Genomic DNA, 18,747 nt, shown 5'->3' with positions numbered 1-18,747 from the left:
TTTTGGCAGAAGCTGCACCATTTACATAGCTTCACCACTTTCATAGTGTGGACATGATTGAACTGCATACGATATACTTTTTTTTTTTTTTGACAGAAGCTGCACCATTTACACAGCTTCACCACTTTCATAGTGTGGACATGATTGAACTGCATACGATATACATCTTAGGCAGGAGCTTCGCTACAGAATAACAAACACCTACTGGGGGATCGAACATGGGACCTTCCGCCTCCCAGTCAGGAGCGCTACCCGTTACGCCACGATGGCAGTGGTGCCATCAGGTTTCTAATGTTGCAGAAGTTAATGAAGAAAAAGTTGAGGGGTGTCAAGACACTTAGGGTCTTTGACAGAAAGGCAGTTCGACCTGGGGATATATATATATATATATATATATATATATATATATATATATATATATATATATATATATATATATATATATATATATATATATATATATATATATATATATATATATATATATATTTTTTTTATGCATGTGTGTGTGTGTGTGTGTGTGCGTGTGTGTGTGTGTATGTATGTGTGTGTGTGTGTGTGTGTGTGTGTGTGTGTGTGTGTGTGTGTGTGTGTGTGTGTGTGTGTGTGTGTGTGTGTGTGTGTGTGCTGAGAGAGAGAGAGGGAGAGAGAGAGAGAGAGAGAGAGAGAGAGAGAGAGAGAGAGAGAGAGAGAGAGAGAGAGAGAGAGAGAGAGAGAGAGAGAGAGAGAGAGAGAGAGAGAGAGAGAGAGAATCTGGTCACAGCTAGTCTGTCTAGGAAAATCATCTTTTCACGGAAGTATCAATCCAATATCACCTGACCCTAGCACAAAGGTGTGAAGGGCTTATAGAAGTGATTACTAATATGACAAATCCACTGCGACAATGCTGCGAACTTGCTGTGACACCACTGCAAATCCGTTGCAACAGTGTTGCGACACCACTGCGAATGTGCTGCGATTCCTAGCCGTGATGACTCAGCTGCAAATGTTCTGAGCAGTCCAAAACATTCACCGTCAGCATGCCAATGTGCTGCAACTTAGCCTGGTCTAGTGATTCCGCTTTGAAAGAGTTGCAATGGAGTTGCAACACATTCACCGTCCAAATTCGCCAATGTGTGAACAGGGCTTAAAAGATGGTTCCTGTCTAACAAAGAGACCAGAAGATGCATCCATGTACTCCCTAAATCTCCCTAAACCAAACCCAAATAAGCCAAATGCCCAGCTCCACTCCATCCTAAATCACATCAGAGCCAACAGCCAACATCTCTGACTCAAACTTTGAGCAACAAGCAAAGGTACACCAGTAGTACAGTGCATAATATTGTTAGCTTTTATGTGACCATTGTGATGTGTACAGCTAAATGAGCTCTTAAGTGAGAACTAAGTGTGTAGTTGCATAATGTTAAGTGACCAGTTAGTGCACTGTATACAGTGTGTAATAACAAAATATGTTGTAAATATCTAGTGTGTAATAACAAAATATGCTGTAAATATCTATCTTGGGTTCATAAGGAGCTAACAAATAAGCTCGAAATAACAATAAACGTACATGTTTATGTACAAAGAAACCGGCCAAAAATGTGTATTGTTGATAAACCAAACTTTTGAATAAACCGTCAGCCACCTTGCCCCATAGAGTTCAGTTTAAGATTTTAATGTATGCTGTTAAATGTCACATTTCACCAGAAAGAGCAAATCAGGCCTTAGTTTGAAAAGTTTAGTGAGAAATACAACTACCATTTACTGTCATATCACAAGGAGTATGCCAGATAGATGGCAATTACAGAATAATCTGTACATTATGAAATAGCAGTTACCAGCCTGGGAGTGGAAGACCTCTATTCTGAGTCAGAAAAATGAGTGAGTGGCAGTGGTACTCTACAGCAGATTAGTCACCACACAAGGTAAGAGCTACTACAAATGTAGAATGATTTTTTTTTTTGCTTCATGACTGGCTGTCCAGTGCAGGGTTGATCTACAGATCTGAGTGGAAGAAGTATGTGAACATAAGCCTCAATGACCTGTGCTGCAGAGCAAGACAAATTTTTACTCAAAAACTTCCTGATAAACAATAATGCATCTTGAATCAATACACAGCTCTGAAGACCAATGGTGATGCATCACATTTACCACTGCATTGAAGGGATCAATAGAAAGGGTGTAGCGTGTGTTAAAACCATACCATTGTGATCAATCTGTTTGCACCTTGAACATAACAACTCACCTGATCTAATGTTTTACACAAGTCAATCAAAAGTCCAATGGGGGGATTGTCCTTCAGTGATTCTTTCAGGTCCTTAAGTTCCTGGTCCTGCAGGGACAGAGGGGTGGTGGTGGAGGGTGGGGCCACCACCTGGAGGTCCCGCAGGTGAGAAGAGATGGGCAAGACTCGCAGGTGGTCATCCATCACCACACAGACAGGACATGAGGCCAATGACAGGATGAACCTTCAAAAGAAACCTTCTGAAAGATGGCTGCACCACCATCACCACCATATCTTGCCTCTAAGAAGGCCAACAGACATGAATTCCTACATTCAGTACTTTTCTTAACCAATGTAATATGATAACAGCATAATAAATGTACAAGAAATTTGGCAGATTTCTAATAAATCTTACCTTATCAAGCAGTGCAATATACCATATAATGAAGACAAACTCACAGAATGGCAAAATCCAACTTATAAAGTGAAGTAATACAATATTAAATGAAGGCACAGGGAGAAATTAAGCAATCAGTTAACAAGCAAAGTTTAGAGATGCACACACCTCTCATTGAACCTGGGCACGACATGCTGATGTGCCTCAGTGCGATAGCGGGCATGCACGTCCATACTGAGGGTGTACAGCTGGCGCAGGGAGGTGAGGCTCTGCAGCAGCAGCACTATCAGTCCTCCGCCCTCCACAGTCTCCATGGTGCGGCACAATATATTGGGTATCAGAGCCTGAAAGTCCTGTAGCAATTACAGTGTTATTAATCATGTAACATTTGTTTTGATCTTAAGTCTTATACAAATGTAAGTACATGTTCTTTAGCTTAATTCAACTTCCAAGATTTGTCTCAATCTGGTGTGGATTTATTTGTTTACAATTTATCTACTAAAAATCTATACATAAAGTTTTGTCCCATAAAGGTGCTGTCCACTTGCGACAATTAAATACTCCAGTGCTGGCCTGGAGGCACCTCATGTCACTCACCTGCAATACACACATTTTGTAGGTGTTGCCCAGAATTTTGTGATTATAGAAACAATACCTGATGTCAGTCATGGACACAAACATCTCAAAGGGATCATCCTCATTTATCTCAGCTTGTTCAGATCTGATTTTAGCCTTGAGCTGCTTCATTCTCTTTCTTCGATGGGAGGAGAAGGTCAACTCCTTCTTGTAGCACCATAGCACATTGGCTTGCTTCAGACCGGACTTGGACAACATGTGATGCAAATACACAACCTTCAAGATACAAATCAGAAAACTTACATTAGAATATACTTCTATCATAGGAGTTTAAACATTAGCAAGCCACAAAATGTGCCTAAAACAGGATGAGGAGATGGATCAGAACCCATCATGTAAGAATTGTATTTCCATGATATAAGGCAGACATGGAGGGTTCTAGTAGAGAATGAAATTAAGGATATTTTTAATGAAACTTTCCACTGTATCATATTAAAAAAAAAATATATATATATTTCTAAGGGCTATGATTTCCTTCATGCTAATCAAACAACAAAATCAGTACTTCACTTCATGGTGGCTAACCTGAGGGATAACAATGATAAAACTACAGTGGAATCAGTTTTCAAACTAAATTCTGAACGAACTATGGTCTGACCATTTTGAATTGAGCATTTAAGCATTGTCCTTTCCAGGGATTCCCCACCCTGCAGCACTGCCACACCTTGTACTGGGCAATTATCAGATTAGAGCCTATGTGTCACTAATAACCTCGCTCCCCATACACCTCTCTCTCTCTCTCTCTGCATTTACAATCTATATTTCATGCATATTTGCAAATTTATTTGTATCAGAAATTTATACTTGCCTATGAATCATTAAAATTTGAGAAAAATCTGCCTGTCAGTCAGCCAAGCTGCCTCTCTCTCTCTCTCTCTCTCTCTCTCTCTCTCTCTCTCTCTCTCTCTCTCTCTCTCTCTCTCCATTGTGAATTTTGTTTAAATGTGACAGATTTCTCTTTAGATATGATATTTCCCTTAAACTATGATGTTATATTTTTATTCTTTAGTTACAACTTTTTCCACGCCACCATCAAGGTAAAAGTCAAGGCATGTCGGTGGCTTTCGTTGTTCAGGCAACAGCTCTTGATGGTTAACTAATGACCTCCTATTAGCCTTTTCTTCCCTAAAATACTTATTTACTGAGTAAGTAAGCTCTTCTCTCAGCTTTGTAGGTGACGAGAGCAAGCGGGAATGGTAGCTTCCATCCAAGCTAGTGGCGCGAGAAGTGACAATGGATTAACAGTCACTCCGACTGTGTGACTTCACTCGATCTTCCATGGAGACATGACAACACCTGGAAGAAATGTTGCCAAGTGCTGTGATTGCAAAAAAATAAATAATGCAAGTATCATAAAAAAAAAAAAAATATTACACTAACTTACCTTTTTTCAAGCACCACAATGTATATATATAAACTACAACACCATTTCATTTTGAAGTAGGAAGTACCTGAGATGAGGTGTCTTGATATAAGTGTGGCAGGGCAGCAGGCTAGGGAATCCCTGGAAAGGACAACACCTAAATGCTCAATTCAAAATGGTCAGACCATAATGATTGCTTCAGTTGCAGTACCATAATTTGGTTCTAGAACAAGATTACTTGATTTCAAATATTAAAAGACATAGCAAAAGCTGCCGTTTATTACTAATTTATAGTTTCTATAAATATTTACTTTGTTTTTTATATATTTGGAGGAGAGACACATGAGTGTAAGACAGAAATTAAATCCCATTGATCCCATTGAAAAAGACTTAATGTAAACAAATTTTTTAGTGCTCAGGAATAATCCCAAGGCACTTATGGCTCTCTCAATGACCCCCAATGCCATCACTACTACACAACTGCATTTTCCAGTAGCTTTTCCCAGCAGCAAGATGTCTGTGTGTTATGATCATCTTCATTTTGGTGGTAAGTGGGTTGCTCCCTCTGTAAGGCTTCCCTCACTAGATCGGTATAAACAGTATCTTCTGATGAGTTCTGTATCACTAACTTCATTCAATACATCCTTTCTGGATAAATAATTTGTGAGCTGGAGATGTTGTGAAGCAGCCATCTTGGCTGTGGGACCATGTCATGAGCCACTAAGATAGTGTAAACAGGTGTCTGAAAACAGATTAATTAATTTTTACATTGATTCCTATGGGAAAAATTATTTTGGTTCTTTAACATTTTGAATTTTGAATGGCATTCAGGAACAAATTAAGTTCAAGAACTGAGGTTCCACAGTATATAATATGACAGATTATGTAAAATAATATGTGATACAACATTAACATGAGAGGTAACACCACCAAGACAAAGACACATCAAAACTGACCTGATCTCTGCTCTTATCCCCAACAAGCACCACAAGGGTTCTGTGGCCCACCACCATTCCATTTTCAATCAGGATGCGTATTCAGTTGTCAATCTTCTTCTTCACCAAGTTGTCTTTGGTAAAGTCACAGGCAATTCAATTTCTAAAAAGAAAAAAAAAAGTAGATCATTAAAATCATGTCTTGACCAACAGTGGTTTAGAGGACAAATATTTATCTATGTGAGCCTTTTGTCACACAGGCAACTTGTCAGTTCATCCATACATAACAGGGATGATAACTCAAACTTCTGAAACACAAGTGTATGCCATTGATCTATCTTTTTTCAATTATACAAAAACTTATCAGTAAACCTAAATACCTGGCTGACAATCATATGGCTGCATATAAAATGATAGGGGTATTGGAAGAGAGAAAAAGCAAGAGGACCAGATGGAGTATCAGGTTTCATTTTAAACAAGTGCAGGAAACAGTTAACTGAATGACATAATTAAGTGCTCATTACCAACTGGAAGAGTGCCTACGGAATGGAAGACAGCACACATTGTGCCAATTTATAAGTGGAAAGAAAGAAGAACCACTAAACTATAGACAATATCAATGACCAGCATGGTATGTAAGATCTGTGAAGTAATAAAGAAGCAGTGAACAAAATTTCTAGAAAAAAACATGATATAATATCAGAAAAAAAGCAGTATGGTTTAAGACAAAAGTGATCATGTGTAACAAATTTGATGAGCTCCAATTCAAGTGACCGACATAACACAGGAGAGGGATGGATGGGTAGACTGTGTATTTAGATCTATAAGAAAAAAAAAATTAATTAATTAAAAATTAAAAATTTAAAAATTAAAATTGACAAAGTCCCCCACAACAAACTATAATGGAAGCTAGAAAATATAGTAAATGGAAAAATAAAAAAACTGAATGGAAAGTTACTTAAAGGGAAGAAAAATGATAATGGTAGTAAAAGATTAAAAATAAAAAAAGGAGAAAAGTAGATACTATCACAAGGATCAGTGCTGGCACCAATACCTTTCCTGATCTACATAAATGATATGCCTGAAGAAGTAAAGAGTTCCATGAGCTTGTTTGCAGATGATACAAATTACAAAGACATGTAAAAAACAACAAAGACTGTGAACTTCTACAAGAGGATTTGAATAAAATCTGGGACTGGTGTAAGAAATGGGGGATGGAATTTAATGTGAAAAAATGTCATGTAATGTATATGGGAAAAAAGTTAAAAGAAACCCAAATGGACATATAAAATGGGTAATGAAGATATAATAAGAATACAAGAAGAGAAAGATCTGGGAGTGACAATACAGGATAGTCAACAGTCAGAGAAGCATGTAGAAAAGATATTCAGATACATATAAAATGTGTGAGAAATATTGGAACAGCTGATTTTCCTTGGAATGACTACTGCTTCCGTGTCAGAGACCCGTCTTTGTGTGCTGAGCGCATAACAGAGGTGATAGTGTCTGGCATGGAGGCGTACATTCCTCACTCTTTTTCTCGTCCTAAACCTTCTAAACCTTGGTTTAACACAGCTTGTTCTCGTGCTATACATGATAGAGAGGTGGCCCACAAAAGGTACTTAAGCCTTCCATCACCAGAATCTCATGCACTTTATATTTCCGCCCGGAACCATGCCAAGTCTGTTCTCCAACTAGCCAAAAACTCCTTCATTAACAGAAAATGTCAAAACCTTTCAAGATCTAACTCCCCTCGTGATTTCTGGCATCTAGCCAAAAATATCTCCAATAACTTTGCTTCTTCTATTTCAACCAGATGGCACCACTGCTATCACACCTATTTCTAAAGCTGAACTCTTCGCTCAAACCTTTGCTAAAAACTTTACCTTGGACAATTCTGGGCTTGTTCCTCCCTCTCTTCCACCCTCTGACTACTTCATGCCACCTATTAAAATTCTTCGCAATGATGTTTTCCATGCCCTCGCTGGCCTAAATCCTCGGAAGGCTTATGGACCTGATGGGGTCCCTCCTATTGTTCTCCGAAACTGTGCCTCCGTGCTTGCACCTTGCCTAGTCAAACTCTTTCAGCTCTGTCTGTCAACATCTACCTTTCCTTCTTGCTGGAAGTTTGCCTACATTCAACCTGTTCCTAAAAAGGGTGACCGTTCTAATCCCTCAAACTACCGTCCTATTGCTTTAATTTCCTGCCTATCTAAAGTTTTTGAGTCTATCCTCAACAGGAAGATTCTTAAACATCTATCACTTCACAACCTTCTATCTGATCGCCAGTATGGGTTCCGTCAAGGCCGCTCTACTGGTGATCTTCTGGCTTTCCTTACTGAGTCTTGGTCATCCTCTTTTAGAGATTTTGGTGAAACTTTTGCTGTTGCCTTGGACATATCAAAAGCTTTTGATAGAGTCTGGCACAAAGCTTTGATTTCCAAACTACCCTCCTACGGTTTCTATCCTTCTCTCTGTAACTTCATCTCAAGTTTCCTTTCTGACCGTTCTATTGCTGCTGTGGTAGACGGTCACTGTTCTTCTCCTAAATCTATTAACAGTGGTGTTCCTCAGGGTTCTGTCCTGTCACCCACTCTCTTCTTATTATTCATTAATGATCTTCTAAACCAAACTTCTTGTCCTATCCACTCCTACGCTGATGATACCACCCTGCACTTTTCCACGTCTTTTCATAGACGTCCAACCCTTCAGGAGGTAAACATATCACGCAGGGAAGCCACAGAATGCCTGACTTCTGATCTTTCTAAAATTTCTGATTGGGGCAGAGCAAACTTGGTATTGTTCAATGCTTCAAAAACTCAATTCCTCCATCTATCAACTCGACACAACCTTCCAGACAACTATCCCCTCTTCTTCAATGACACTCAACTGTCCCCCTCTTCTACACTGAACATCCTCGGTCTGTCCTTTACTTATAATCTGAACTGGAAACTTCACATCTCATCTCTAGCTAAAACAGCTTCTATGAAGTTAAGTGTTCTGAGACGTCTCCGCCAGTTTTTCTCGCCCCCCCAGCTGCTAACTCTGTACAAGGGCCTTATCCGTCCATGTATGGAGTATGCTTCACATGTCTTGGGGGTTCCACTCATACTGCTCTTCTAGACAGGGTGGAATCAAAAGCTTTTCGTCTCATCAACTCCTCTCCTCTAATTGACTGTCTTCAGCCTCTCTCTCACCACCGCAATGTTGCATATCTAGCTGTCTTTTACCGCTATTTTCATGCTAACTGCTCTTCTGATCTTGCTAACTGCATGCCTCCCCTCCTTCCGTGGCCTCGCTGCACAAGACTTTCTTCTTTCTCTCACCCCTATTCTGTCCACCTCTCTAACACAAGAGTTAACCAGTATTCTCAGTCATTCATCCCTTTCTCTGGTAAACTCTGGAACTCCCTGCCTGCTTCTGTATTTCCACCTTCCTATGACTTGAATTCCTTCAAGAGGGAGGTTTCAAGACACTTATCCACCAATTTTTGACCACTGCTTTGACCCTTTTATGGGACTGGCATTTCAGTGGGCATTTTTTTTATTAGATTTTTGTTGCCCTTGGCCAGTGTCCTTCCTACATAAAAAAAAAAAAAAAGCATTCCACTATATGGATAACATTGCTTTTCTTGGATACTGCAACAGTAGGATGACAAATTAAGCACACACACTTCTCTCTCAAACTGACAAGAAAAAATAGGTTTCTTCCCCTTCTTCATGAAAGTTGTAATTGTGACTTTGTTTCTTTGAACTAGAAGCTATTACTGTTCTCTTTAGTATGAATGAAATCAATGTGAATAACACAAGTGCTGAATGTACAGTGGTGAAGTACTCCGCACCATACAAAAGATAGACACCAACTGCGCTGGTGAACGAATTGAGTAATGAACCTAAACACAACACCTAGCAGTAGGTGTAGTGTGTAGTACTCATCTGTCCTACACCCTCACTTCCTCCTCCCTTCCTACAGATTCTCTCTCTCTCTCTCTCTCTCTCTCTCTCTCTCTCTCTCTCTCTCTCTCTCTCTCTCTCTCTCTCTCTCTCTTTCTAATTATGTGTGTAATAAGTAATAATTTTAGTGGATTCATATTACATATTTTCTTAATTGTTTTTGTTAGAATAAAAATAAATAAAAAAAAAGAACTATATAGAAATGTTAAAATGAAGAATGTTTCATAGTTTTCTGGTTGACCCTTACAGGCACCATAATATAGTCCCAAGGGTGCCATGGTGTCCGCGAGCTATAGGTTGGGGACCACTGACTTAATTAAAGACTTCTATGAGGTCCCCTCCTAACCTACATCTCTTTAAAGAATATAAATTTAATAGCTTCAATCTTGCTTCATAAGGAATACTCCTCATCCCCTGTATCCTTTTTAGTCATTCTCCTTTGTACTGATTCTAATAGACTTATATCCTTTCTGTAATATGGGGACCGGAACTGCACAGCATTATTTAGATGAGGTCTGACCAGCACCAAATATAACTTTAATATTACTTCAGGACTTCTACTTTTAACACATCTGAAAATTAATCCTAATACCCTAACCCTGTTTCTGGCCTCTATGCATTACTTTCTTAGATGGAGTTCAGTGCTGACTATAACTCCTAAATCTTCTTCGTACCCTGAACCTACCAGAGCTTCATTGTTTACTGTGTACCTGCCGTATGGGTTTCCTCTACCTACGCTAAGTATCCTGCAGCTGCTGATGTTAAACTGCATTTGCCATATGTCTGTCCATTCACTCATCCTATCCAAATCTGCCTGCAAGGTGATGGCATCTGATTCTGACCTAATTAATCTACCTATTTTCATGTCATCTGCAAATTTACTAATATCACTACTAATTCCACTATCCAAGTCTTTGATATATGTTAAAAAAAAACAATGGCACTAATACTGATCCCTGTGTCACCCAACTAATTACTTGACCCCACTTGGAATTAGAGCCGTTCATTACAACTCTGTCACCTGTCGCTTAGCCACAACTTTATCCGGTGTAACACCTTCTCATCTATCTTGTGCACCCTAACCTTTCTCAAGAGCCTCTGATGGGATACCTTGTCGAATGCTTTACTAAACTCTAGATCTAGGATGTCATAACTATCACCATTATCTGCCTCATAAACTTTAATGTGAAAACTTAACAAGTTTGTCAGGCAAGACTTCCCCTTCATGAAGCCATGCTGTGACTGATTGATCAAGTTATGTTTGTCTAAATGCTCCTTAATGTTCTTCACTATTATTGACTTATTTTACCTACAACAGAAAATAAAGTGACAGGTCTATAATTAGATGTTAAAGTACTACATTCACCTGCCTCCACATTACTGGTACCTCACCTGACTCGAAGTGATTTCCTAAAGACAGAAACTAACGACTCACTAATAACCTCTTTGCATTCCTTAAGTACCCTGGGATATATTTCATTTGGTCCTGGTGTCTTTAACTTTTTTAGCCTATCTATCTCCCGTTCCACTATCTCCTTAGTTATGGTAATATCTGTCAGCTTCTCATCTCATTCTCTTCTGCTCTAAACATCTGCTCACTGTTCAGCATTTCCTGCATGTTTTCCTCAGTGAAGACGGTTAAAAAATACTCGTTTAGAATTTTACTAATCTCCTCCCCAGAACTAACCAGCTCCCCATCTGCTGCCTTTAATAAACCTATTGTTTCCCTATTCTTCGTCCTGTATACCTGATAAAATCCCTTGGGGTCCATCTTTGCCTGGCTGGCTACCTTTAATTCATAACTGTTTTTAGCTTTCCTCGTTAACCTCCTGACTGTTCTAATTCATTATATTGTGGCCTTAAAAAGCTCTTCCCCTGTTTTTAATCTCTTATATATTTCTCTTCTACCCTACTGTAGGGTGTACGATATGTTGAGAGATGCCCGCGGCAGCACCAGCCCGCGCCACTTGTAACAAAGGCAGTCAGCACTCAGTAAAGGTCAGAGCAGGACGCAGTCTTTCATTCCTCTTGGACTTCAGACATGGCGCAGTGAGCTGACTCCGGACCTTCACCATGGCCACACCCAACAGACCCGTCGTTAGGACCCGCAGGTCCCCTGCTATAGCGTCCAGGGGCCTCACAAGCGCCCTGGCACAAGCAAGAGCCGTGATCCAGGTCCAGCAACAGGCCCTGTCTTCTCTACAAGCCGGCCTCACCGCAGCGGACAGCAGCGGCCATGGCGGCCACCCAGCACGTCAACCCCTGACCTCTGCCCCGGAGAAGTGCGAGATCGAAATGACGTCCGCCACCTTCAGAACCTGGCGCCGCTCTATGACCGCATGGGTGCAACTCTGCAAGTTCCCACCACGAGAAGCGGTACAACACATACGACTCACTTGTGTTCCCACCTTGCAGCGTGCAGTGGACACCCGATACACCGACGCCTAGTGGAGCGCTCTCACGCCGGAGGAGGTCCTGGACGCGCTTGGCAAGTTAGTGCTCCGCTCCTCCAACCAAGCGGCCCTGTGGGCGGACTTCTTCGGTGCGTCGCAGGGGCAAGACGAGCCCATCGGTGAGTTCTTCCGACGCTGTGCGCAGAAGGCCGCGGATTGTGCGTTTCAGTGCCCAGAGTGTCAGTGTGATTTAGCGGAGTACGTTCTGCTTCGGAAGCTTGTGGTAGGCCTAAGTGACGAAGAGTTAAAACGTCACGTGTTCCAGACGTGCGAGTCATACACGAGTGTCGATGCCTTGAGGGCCGTGTGCAGTGCTTTCGAGGCGGCCCGCCGCGATGCGGGGGGTAGCCGCCTTCATGCCGCCTGTGCGGCTGGCACCGCAGCCGAGAGCGGAGAGCCTGCCTCGGCAGACGTGGCAGCGGCGCGCACACCTGCAGCCCCGTCCAGGAAGAACCTGCCACCATGTGAATATTGTGGGGACAGCCATGCCCCTGGCCGTTCAAATTGCCCCGCCAGGACAGTCACATGCTCTTACTGCAACAAAGTGGGGCACATGAAGAAATGTTGCAGAAGCAGGAGAGGACACCCCGCCTCCGCCAGTAAGCAGGCAGCTCCAGCCTCACCTTTATCGGAGGTGTCCAGTGCAGTGACTGTAGCCGACGCCCACAGTACACCCCAGCCTACGATAGACGTCATTGTATCACGGGGGGACGGCAAGGAGGAACGCAAGGCTTCCGCCGTGGCAGACACGGGGGCTCAGGTGTGCGTAGCTGGCCCGTCACTACTCCACACCCTTGGTATCGAACCTTCCCAGCTTCAAAGCCGGGCCGGCCTCCGCGATGTGGCTAACCTACGTCTACGGTGCATGGGATCAACAATATGTCAAGTCACCCTGGGGAAACGTTCGACTATCCAAGACGTGTACATCATCCAGTCGGCGAGGCAGTTCTACCTCTCCCTGGCGGCGTGCAAGGCTTTGGGTCTCGTGCCGGACACCTTCCCACACTGCACACTGCCAAGCGTTGATGCGGCGGCGATCTCCCAACCACTCGCCATCACCGGCCCCACGCGGCCCCCTGCCATACCATTCGCCCCCCTGGAGGAGAATGTAAACTCGCTTGAGAACTGGCTTCGACAACACTTCTCTGCAACGGCATTCAACACCAGCAGAACACCCCTCCCTGTGATGTCTGGCAAGCCTCACCACATCCATCTCCTGCCCGGCGCTACACCCTATGCCTGCCACACTCCAGCGTCCGTCCCTCGACACTGGGAAGAGGAAGTAAAAGCACAGCTCGACGAGGACGTGCGGAGGGGCGTGATACAGCCTGTCCCAGCTGGCGAAGCCACAGAATGGTGTACGAGAATGGTTGTGGTAGCTAAAAAGTCCGGCCAGCCGAGACGCACTGTGGATTACCAGCGTCTAAACGCCCAGTGTCTGCGGGAGACTCACCACACTCCCGCCCCATTCGACATGGTTTCAGGCGTGCCTCTCCACTCTTACAAGACCGTGGTTGATGCGTACTGGGGATTCCACCAGGTGGAGCTTGATAAGGAGAGTCGCCGCCTCACTACTTTCATCGCTCCCTGGGGAAGATACCAGTACTGTAGGACACCAATGGGTCACTGCTCTGCCTCTGACGCCTATACAAGACGCTTCGACGACGCAGTCCAAGACATCCCCAGAAAATACAAATGCGTGGACGACACCCTACTGTATGACATGGGAATTGAAGAGGCGTTCTGGCACGCCTATGACTTATTGAGGACGTGCGCTGAGGCAGGAATCACACTGAAGCCAGAGAAGTTCCAGTTTTGCAGGCGGGAGGTGGAGTTCTTGGGGTTCCACCTGGGCTGGGATGCGTACAAGCCCACGTCTGATCGACTAGCCGCGATCGACAGCTTCCACATGCCAGTCAAGCCCACCATATCGATATCCGATCATGGTACGGCTTTGTCAACCAGTTGGCCCCGTTCCTTGCCACCGCACCAGTAATGAGCCCCTTCAGAGAGCTTCTGAAGAAACCCTCCAGAAAGCACGTATACTGGGATGAACAACTGCAGGCCAAGTTCCGACAGGCCCAGAACACGATCTGCCAGCTAGCGAAGGATGGTCTCGTCTACTACGACAGATCCCGACCCACAACAGCCATCACTGACTGGAGCAAAGAAGGAGTGGGATTTGTCGTCCTTCAACAGTACTGCAACTGCTCAACGGTCGACACACCCTTTTGCTGTAAGGGAGGCTGGCGTCTGGCGCTCTGCGGAAGCCGCCACCTCACCCCGGCTGAGTCTGGGTACTCCGCGGTGGAAGGTGAGGCCCTAGCAGTTGTATGGTGTCTTCAGAAGGCCAGGCTGTTTCTGCTGGGCTGCCCTAACCTCTGCCTAGTTACTGACCACCGCCCGCTCGTCAAGCTACTGGGGAATAGGACACTAACAGACGTGACCACCCCCGGCTATTTAGACTGAAGGAAAAAACCCTACAGTTCAGGTTCACAATAAAGTATCTGCCGGGGAAGAAAAACTCTGCAGTGGATTTCTTGTCGCGCTACCCAGCCCTGAGAGCAGCTCCTGATTCCCTGGACATCGAACTCGACGAAGACCTGACGGCCTCCGTCGCTACAGTAACCATGGCTACCATACAAGATGGGTGCACAATGGATGAAGAAACAGTGAGAAGAGCAGCTGCTGACGACCCCGTGTATCAGATGTTGGTCGCCAAAGTGACGAGCGGAGACTGGCGAGAAAGCAGGTCACTTGAAGTCCCCTGCCTCCGTCTGTTCTAGTTCTACGGCATAAGGGAACGACTGGCCATGAACGAAGGGCTCCTCACGTACACGTACGATCAAGGAAACGTCCGCCTTGTCGTCCCTGAGAGTCTCCGTAACCAAGTCGCTTCCAACCTCCACGCTAGTCACCAGGGATTAGACTATGATGCGAAGAGCCAGACAGTCCGTGTATTGGCCCAGCATGGAGGGAGACTTGCAGCATCACAGAGCATCGTGCGAGTCCTGCGATATCCACAGTCCATCACTGCCACGGGAGACCATGGAGCTCACCCCGCCTCCTGACTACCCGTTCCAGCACACTGTCGTTGACATGTTCCAGTGGGAGGGCCACACCTACATGGCCTATGCTGACTGGCTGACAGGTTGGCTCGAGGTGGCCCATTTCCCCAACGGTGCCAGCTCCTACAAGATCCAGACGCAGCTTAGGAAGTACTTTTCTCGCTACGGAGCCCCTGAACACATGTCTATGGACGGAGGAACCAACCTGACAAGCGCGGAGATGGACACCTTCTACAGGAACTGGGGGGTCTCGGTGCGCCTGTCGTCTGCCCAGTACCCTCAGTCTAATGGCAGGGCTGAGGTGGCAGTCAAGACAGCCAAGAGGATCATCAGGGACAACACTTCCCCAGGCGGCAGCCTTGACAATGACAAAGCAACTCTGGCCATCCTGCAATACCTGAACACTCCCCTGCGGTGTATCAACAAGTCACCAGCACAGCTGGCCACTGGCAGACAACTTCGCGACGGGGTACCCATGGCTGGACAACACCTGCGATTGGACCAATATTGGAGCCAAACGTTGCGAAAGAGAGAACGACTGATGGCGGAGGAGCAGGAAGCAGTGACAGCTTTGGACACTCCAAGGAGCCTCCAACCCCTCTCGACAGGTGCCAGGGTCCGCATCCAGAATCAGGCCTCTAACCGGTGGGACCGGACGGGGGTGATAACAGAGGTCTTGCCCTACCGCCAATACACCGTCAGGCTAGACGGTAGCGGCCGTCTGTCTCTGAGGAACCGGAGACACTTAAGGTGTGTGAAAGCTGGAACAGGCAGTACCCCTGGTGCCCCACCCACCGCAAACCCCAGCAGCACACCCACCGGCACGACCTCGGCGCCCCAGGACAGACGCCCAAGCAGGAACAAGAAGCGTCCACTGTGGCTGAAAGATTATGAGGCGTAGGCTACTCGCCCTGTTTACCTTGCTCTATTGTAATTTCTGTTTATTTGTTTCCAGTACACCCTTTCTTTTCTATCAAATAAAAGAGTACTATTATTTTGGAGGGGGGATGTAGGGTGTATGATATGTTGAGAGATGCCCGCAGCAGCACCAGCCCGCGCCACTTGTAACAAAGGCAGTCAGCACTCCGTAAAGGTCAGAGCAGGACGCAGTCTTTCATTCCTCTTGGACTTCAGACACCTACATAATATTTCAACCTAACAATCATCCATTTAGGGTCATTCTTCTGCGATCTTATTGCTCTTTAAGGGATGTTTGCTAACTATCTTGTATGTAATTTATCAACAAAATATTTATACAACTCATCTACATTTACTTCCTCTAATCCTCTCATCTCAGTCCCCTCCATCTTCTCCACTTCATCTTCTGCTCCCCTCGACCTCACCTCAGCATGACCTGATCCTCCAACATACACATATCTCCCCCTCTCTCACTCCTCTGACCCTTTCGGACACTTCTCCCTTCCTTTTGCCCTTCACCCTCACACATCACCTCACATGTACACGCATGGTGCAGATGTTTATCAAGTTTTTAAGAGTTTTGTAGACAAGGTCAGTTTAACTCTTCAAAAGCTTGCATCAGTAACAATAGATGGTGCCCCGTCTAAGATTGGTAGCAATGTTGGCTTTGTAGCACAGTGCAAAAAGATCCTGCATTTCCTCAGTTCATTAGTTATCATTGTATCGAACATAAGCAAGTGCTTGGTTCCAAAGTTATTAACTATGAACATGTAATGAAGGTAGTTGTGAAAATCATTAATTCTATTTGTGCTAAACCTCTTCAGCACAGGTTGTTTAAAGCATTTCTAAATGAAGTGAGTGCTCATTATGGTGACCTTCTCTTGCACACAGAATTGCACTGGCTAAGCAGGGAGAAAGTTCTCCAAAGATCTGAACATCTAATTCCTGAAATCAAGAGCTTTTTTGCAAGAAAGACAGGACTCACATGAAGAACTCGATGATCCACAATGGCTTGCTGACCTAGCATTTTTAACTCACATCACATCTAAGCTTGATGAGTTAACTCTAGAGTTGTAAGCACAAATGAAACCTGTCACAAATTATAAGTTCAGTAAATGACTTCATAAATAAGTTGAAGCTATGGATGTCCCAGATCTCTAAAGGGCTCTTACAACACTTCCATTTGCTGCAAAAAAAAAACTGAACACAGAAAAAATTGAAGTGCAGTGTTCACACATACACAAATCAGCTCAACATAATTTTGGATGAGTTTAGGAAAAGATTTGCACACTTCAGTAATGTTCTGCCAACAGTCATGTTCATATCAAATCCATTTTGCAAAAGTGACGTCATTGACACTGCATCTCAACTTAGCTTGCTTTTCAACCTGAACATCTCTGACCTGGAGATTGAAATGATTACATTGCAAAGTGACTTAGAACTGAGAAGCAGAGCAAATCACCCAGAATTCTGGACATCAGTAGTGTTGGAGAAATTTCCACTTCTGAAGGAAATTTATCATTTATCTATGTTCATGCTTTGGGCCAACATACATGTGTGAATCTGGATTTTCAACAATGAAAATTTTAAATACAAGTATAGGTCATGTCTAACTGACAGTCACCTAAATGACTACATGAGAATGGTGGTTACAAATTACAACCTCGAGATATCTAAGTTAGCAAAAGGAATTCAGAGCCAGTCTTCTCACTAAATTCTTGAAAGATAAGAAAAATTTTCTCTCTCTCTCTCTCTCTCTCTCTCTCTCTCTCTCTCTCTCTCTCTCTCTCTCTCTCTCTCTCTCTCTCTCTCTCTCTCTCTCTCTCTCTCTCTCTATATATATATATATATATATACACACACACACACACACACACACACACTAGAACCTCAGTTATTTAATTTAATTCATTCCCGAATGCTGTTCGAAATCTGAAATGTTTGAAAACCAAAACTAGTTTCCCCATAGGAATCATCGTAAAATAGATTAATCTGTTCTCAGACACCCATCCACCATGTCTTAGCGGGTTATGACCGACACTCCCACTGCTAAGATGACTGCTCCACAACATCTCCAGCTTAGAATTTTTTTTTTTATCCAAAAAGGATGTGTTTAGTGAACTTAGTAACACAGAACTCATCAAAAGACACTGTTTAGACCATGCAAGTCTTTGTCACTTTTCTAGTGAGGGAAGCCTTACAGAATGATACAGAGATGAGCAACCAACTTACCACCAAAATTAAGGTGATCATAAGACTTAAACATCTTGTTGCTGGGAAAAGCTACTGGGGAAAATGCAGTTGTGCAGTACTTATGGCATTGTGAGTCATAGAGAGAGCCACAGGAGGCTCAGGATAACTCCTGAGCACTGAACCTTGTTTGTTTACATCAAAGTTCTTCAACTTCTTCAACAGGATCCCATTTAACTTATTTCAAATATTGAATTACTGTCTTACTCTCTGTGTCTCTTCTCTAAATATATATATAAACAAAGGAAATTTTTATAGAAACTATAAATTAGTAATATATGGCTGTTTTTGCTATGTTTAGTAGAATTTGAAATCAAGTAACTTTGTTCGAAAACCGAATTATGGTACAGAAACCGAAGCAATTATGAGCTTAAATTTTTGTTTGAAAACCAAGTTGTTCGAAAAGGGAGACATTCGGTAACTGAGGTTGCACTGTACACACACACACACACACACACACACACACACACACACACACACACACACACACACACACACACACACACACACAGATATATATATATATATATATATATATATATATATATATATATATATATATATATATATA

General features: G+C 43.5%; 2 protein-coding genes across 2 annotated transcripts; one reads left to right on the top strand and one right to left on the bottom strand.

The window, feature by feature from the left end:
* Positions 1-678: 678 nt before the first annotated feature.
* Positions 679-18,375, bottom strand: LOC135095088 (RNA cytidine acetyltransferase-like). The gene is made up of 4 exons (XM_063995788.1): positions 18,159-18,375; positions 5,556-5,697; positions 2,769-3,452; positions 679-2,447 (listed from the first exon to the last, which is right to left on the bottom strand). Exons 3-4 carry the CDS (start codon positions 2,912-2,914, stop codon positions 2,171-2,173), a joined length of 423 nt encoding a protein of 140 aa, XP_063851858.1. The 5' UTR covers positions 2,915-3,452; positions 5,556-5,697; positions 18,159-18,375; the 3' UTR covers positions 679-2,170.
* On the top strand, positions 14,911-15,909 carry LOC135094937 (uncharacterized). The gene has a single exon (XM_063995452.1). The coding sequence runs from the start codon at positions 14,911-14,913 to the stop codon at positions 15,907-15,909; it is 999 nt and encodes a 332-aa protein (XP_063851522.1).
* Positions 18,376-18,747: the final 372 nt, after the last annotated feature.

The sequence above is a fragment of the Scylla paramamosain genome, chromosome 47 (assembly GCF_035594125.1).
Source record: "Scylla paramamosain isolate STU-SP2022 chromosome 47, ASM3559412v1, whole genome shotgun sequence".
NCBI classification, from domain to species: domain Eukaryota; kingdom Metazoa; phylum Arthropoda; class Malacostraca; order Decapoda; family Portunidae; genus Scylla; species Scylla paramamosain.
Note: the sequence above shows the minus strand (reverse complement) of the source record. Positions and strands in the feature narration are given on the sequence as shown.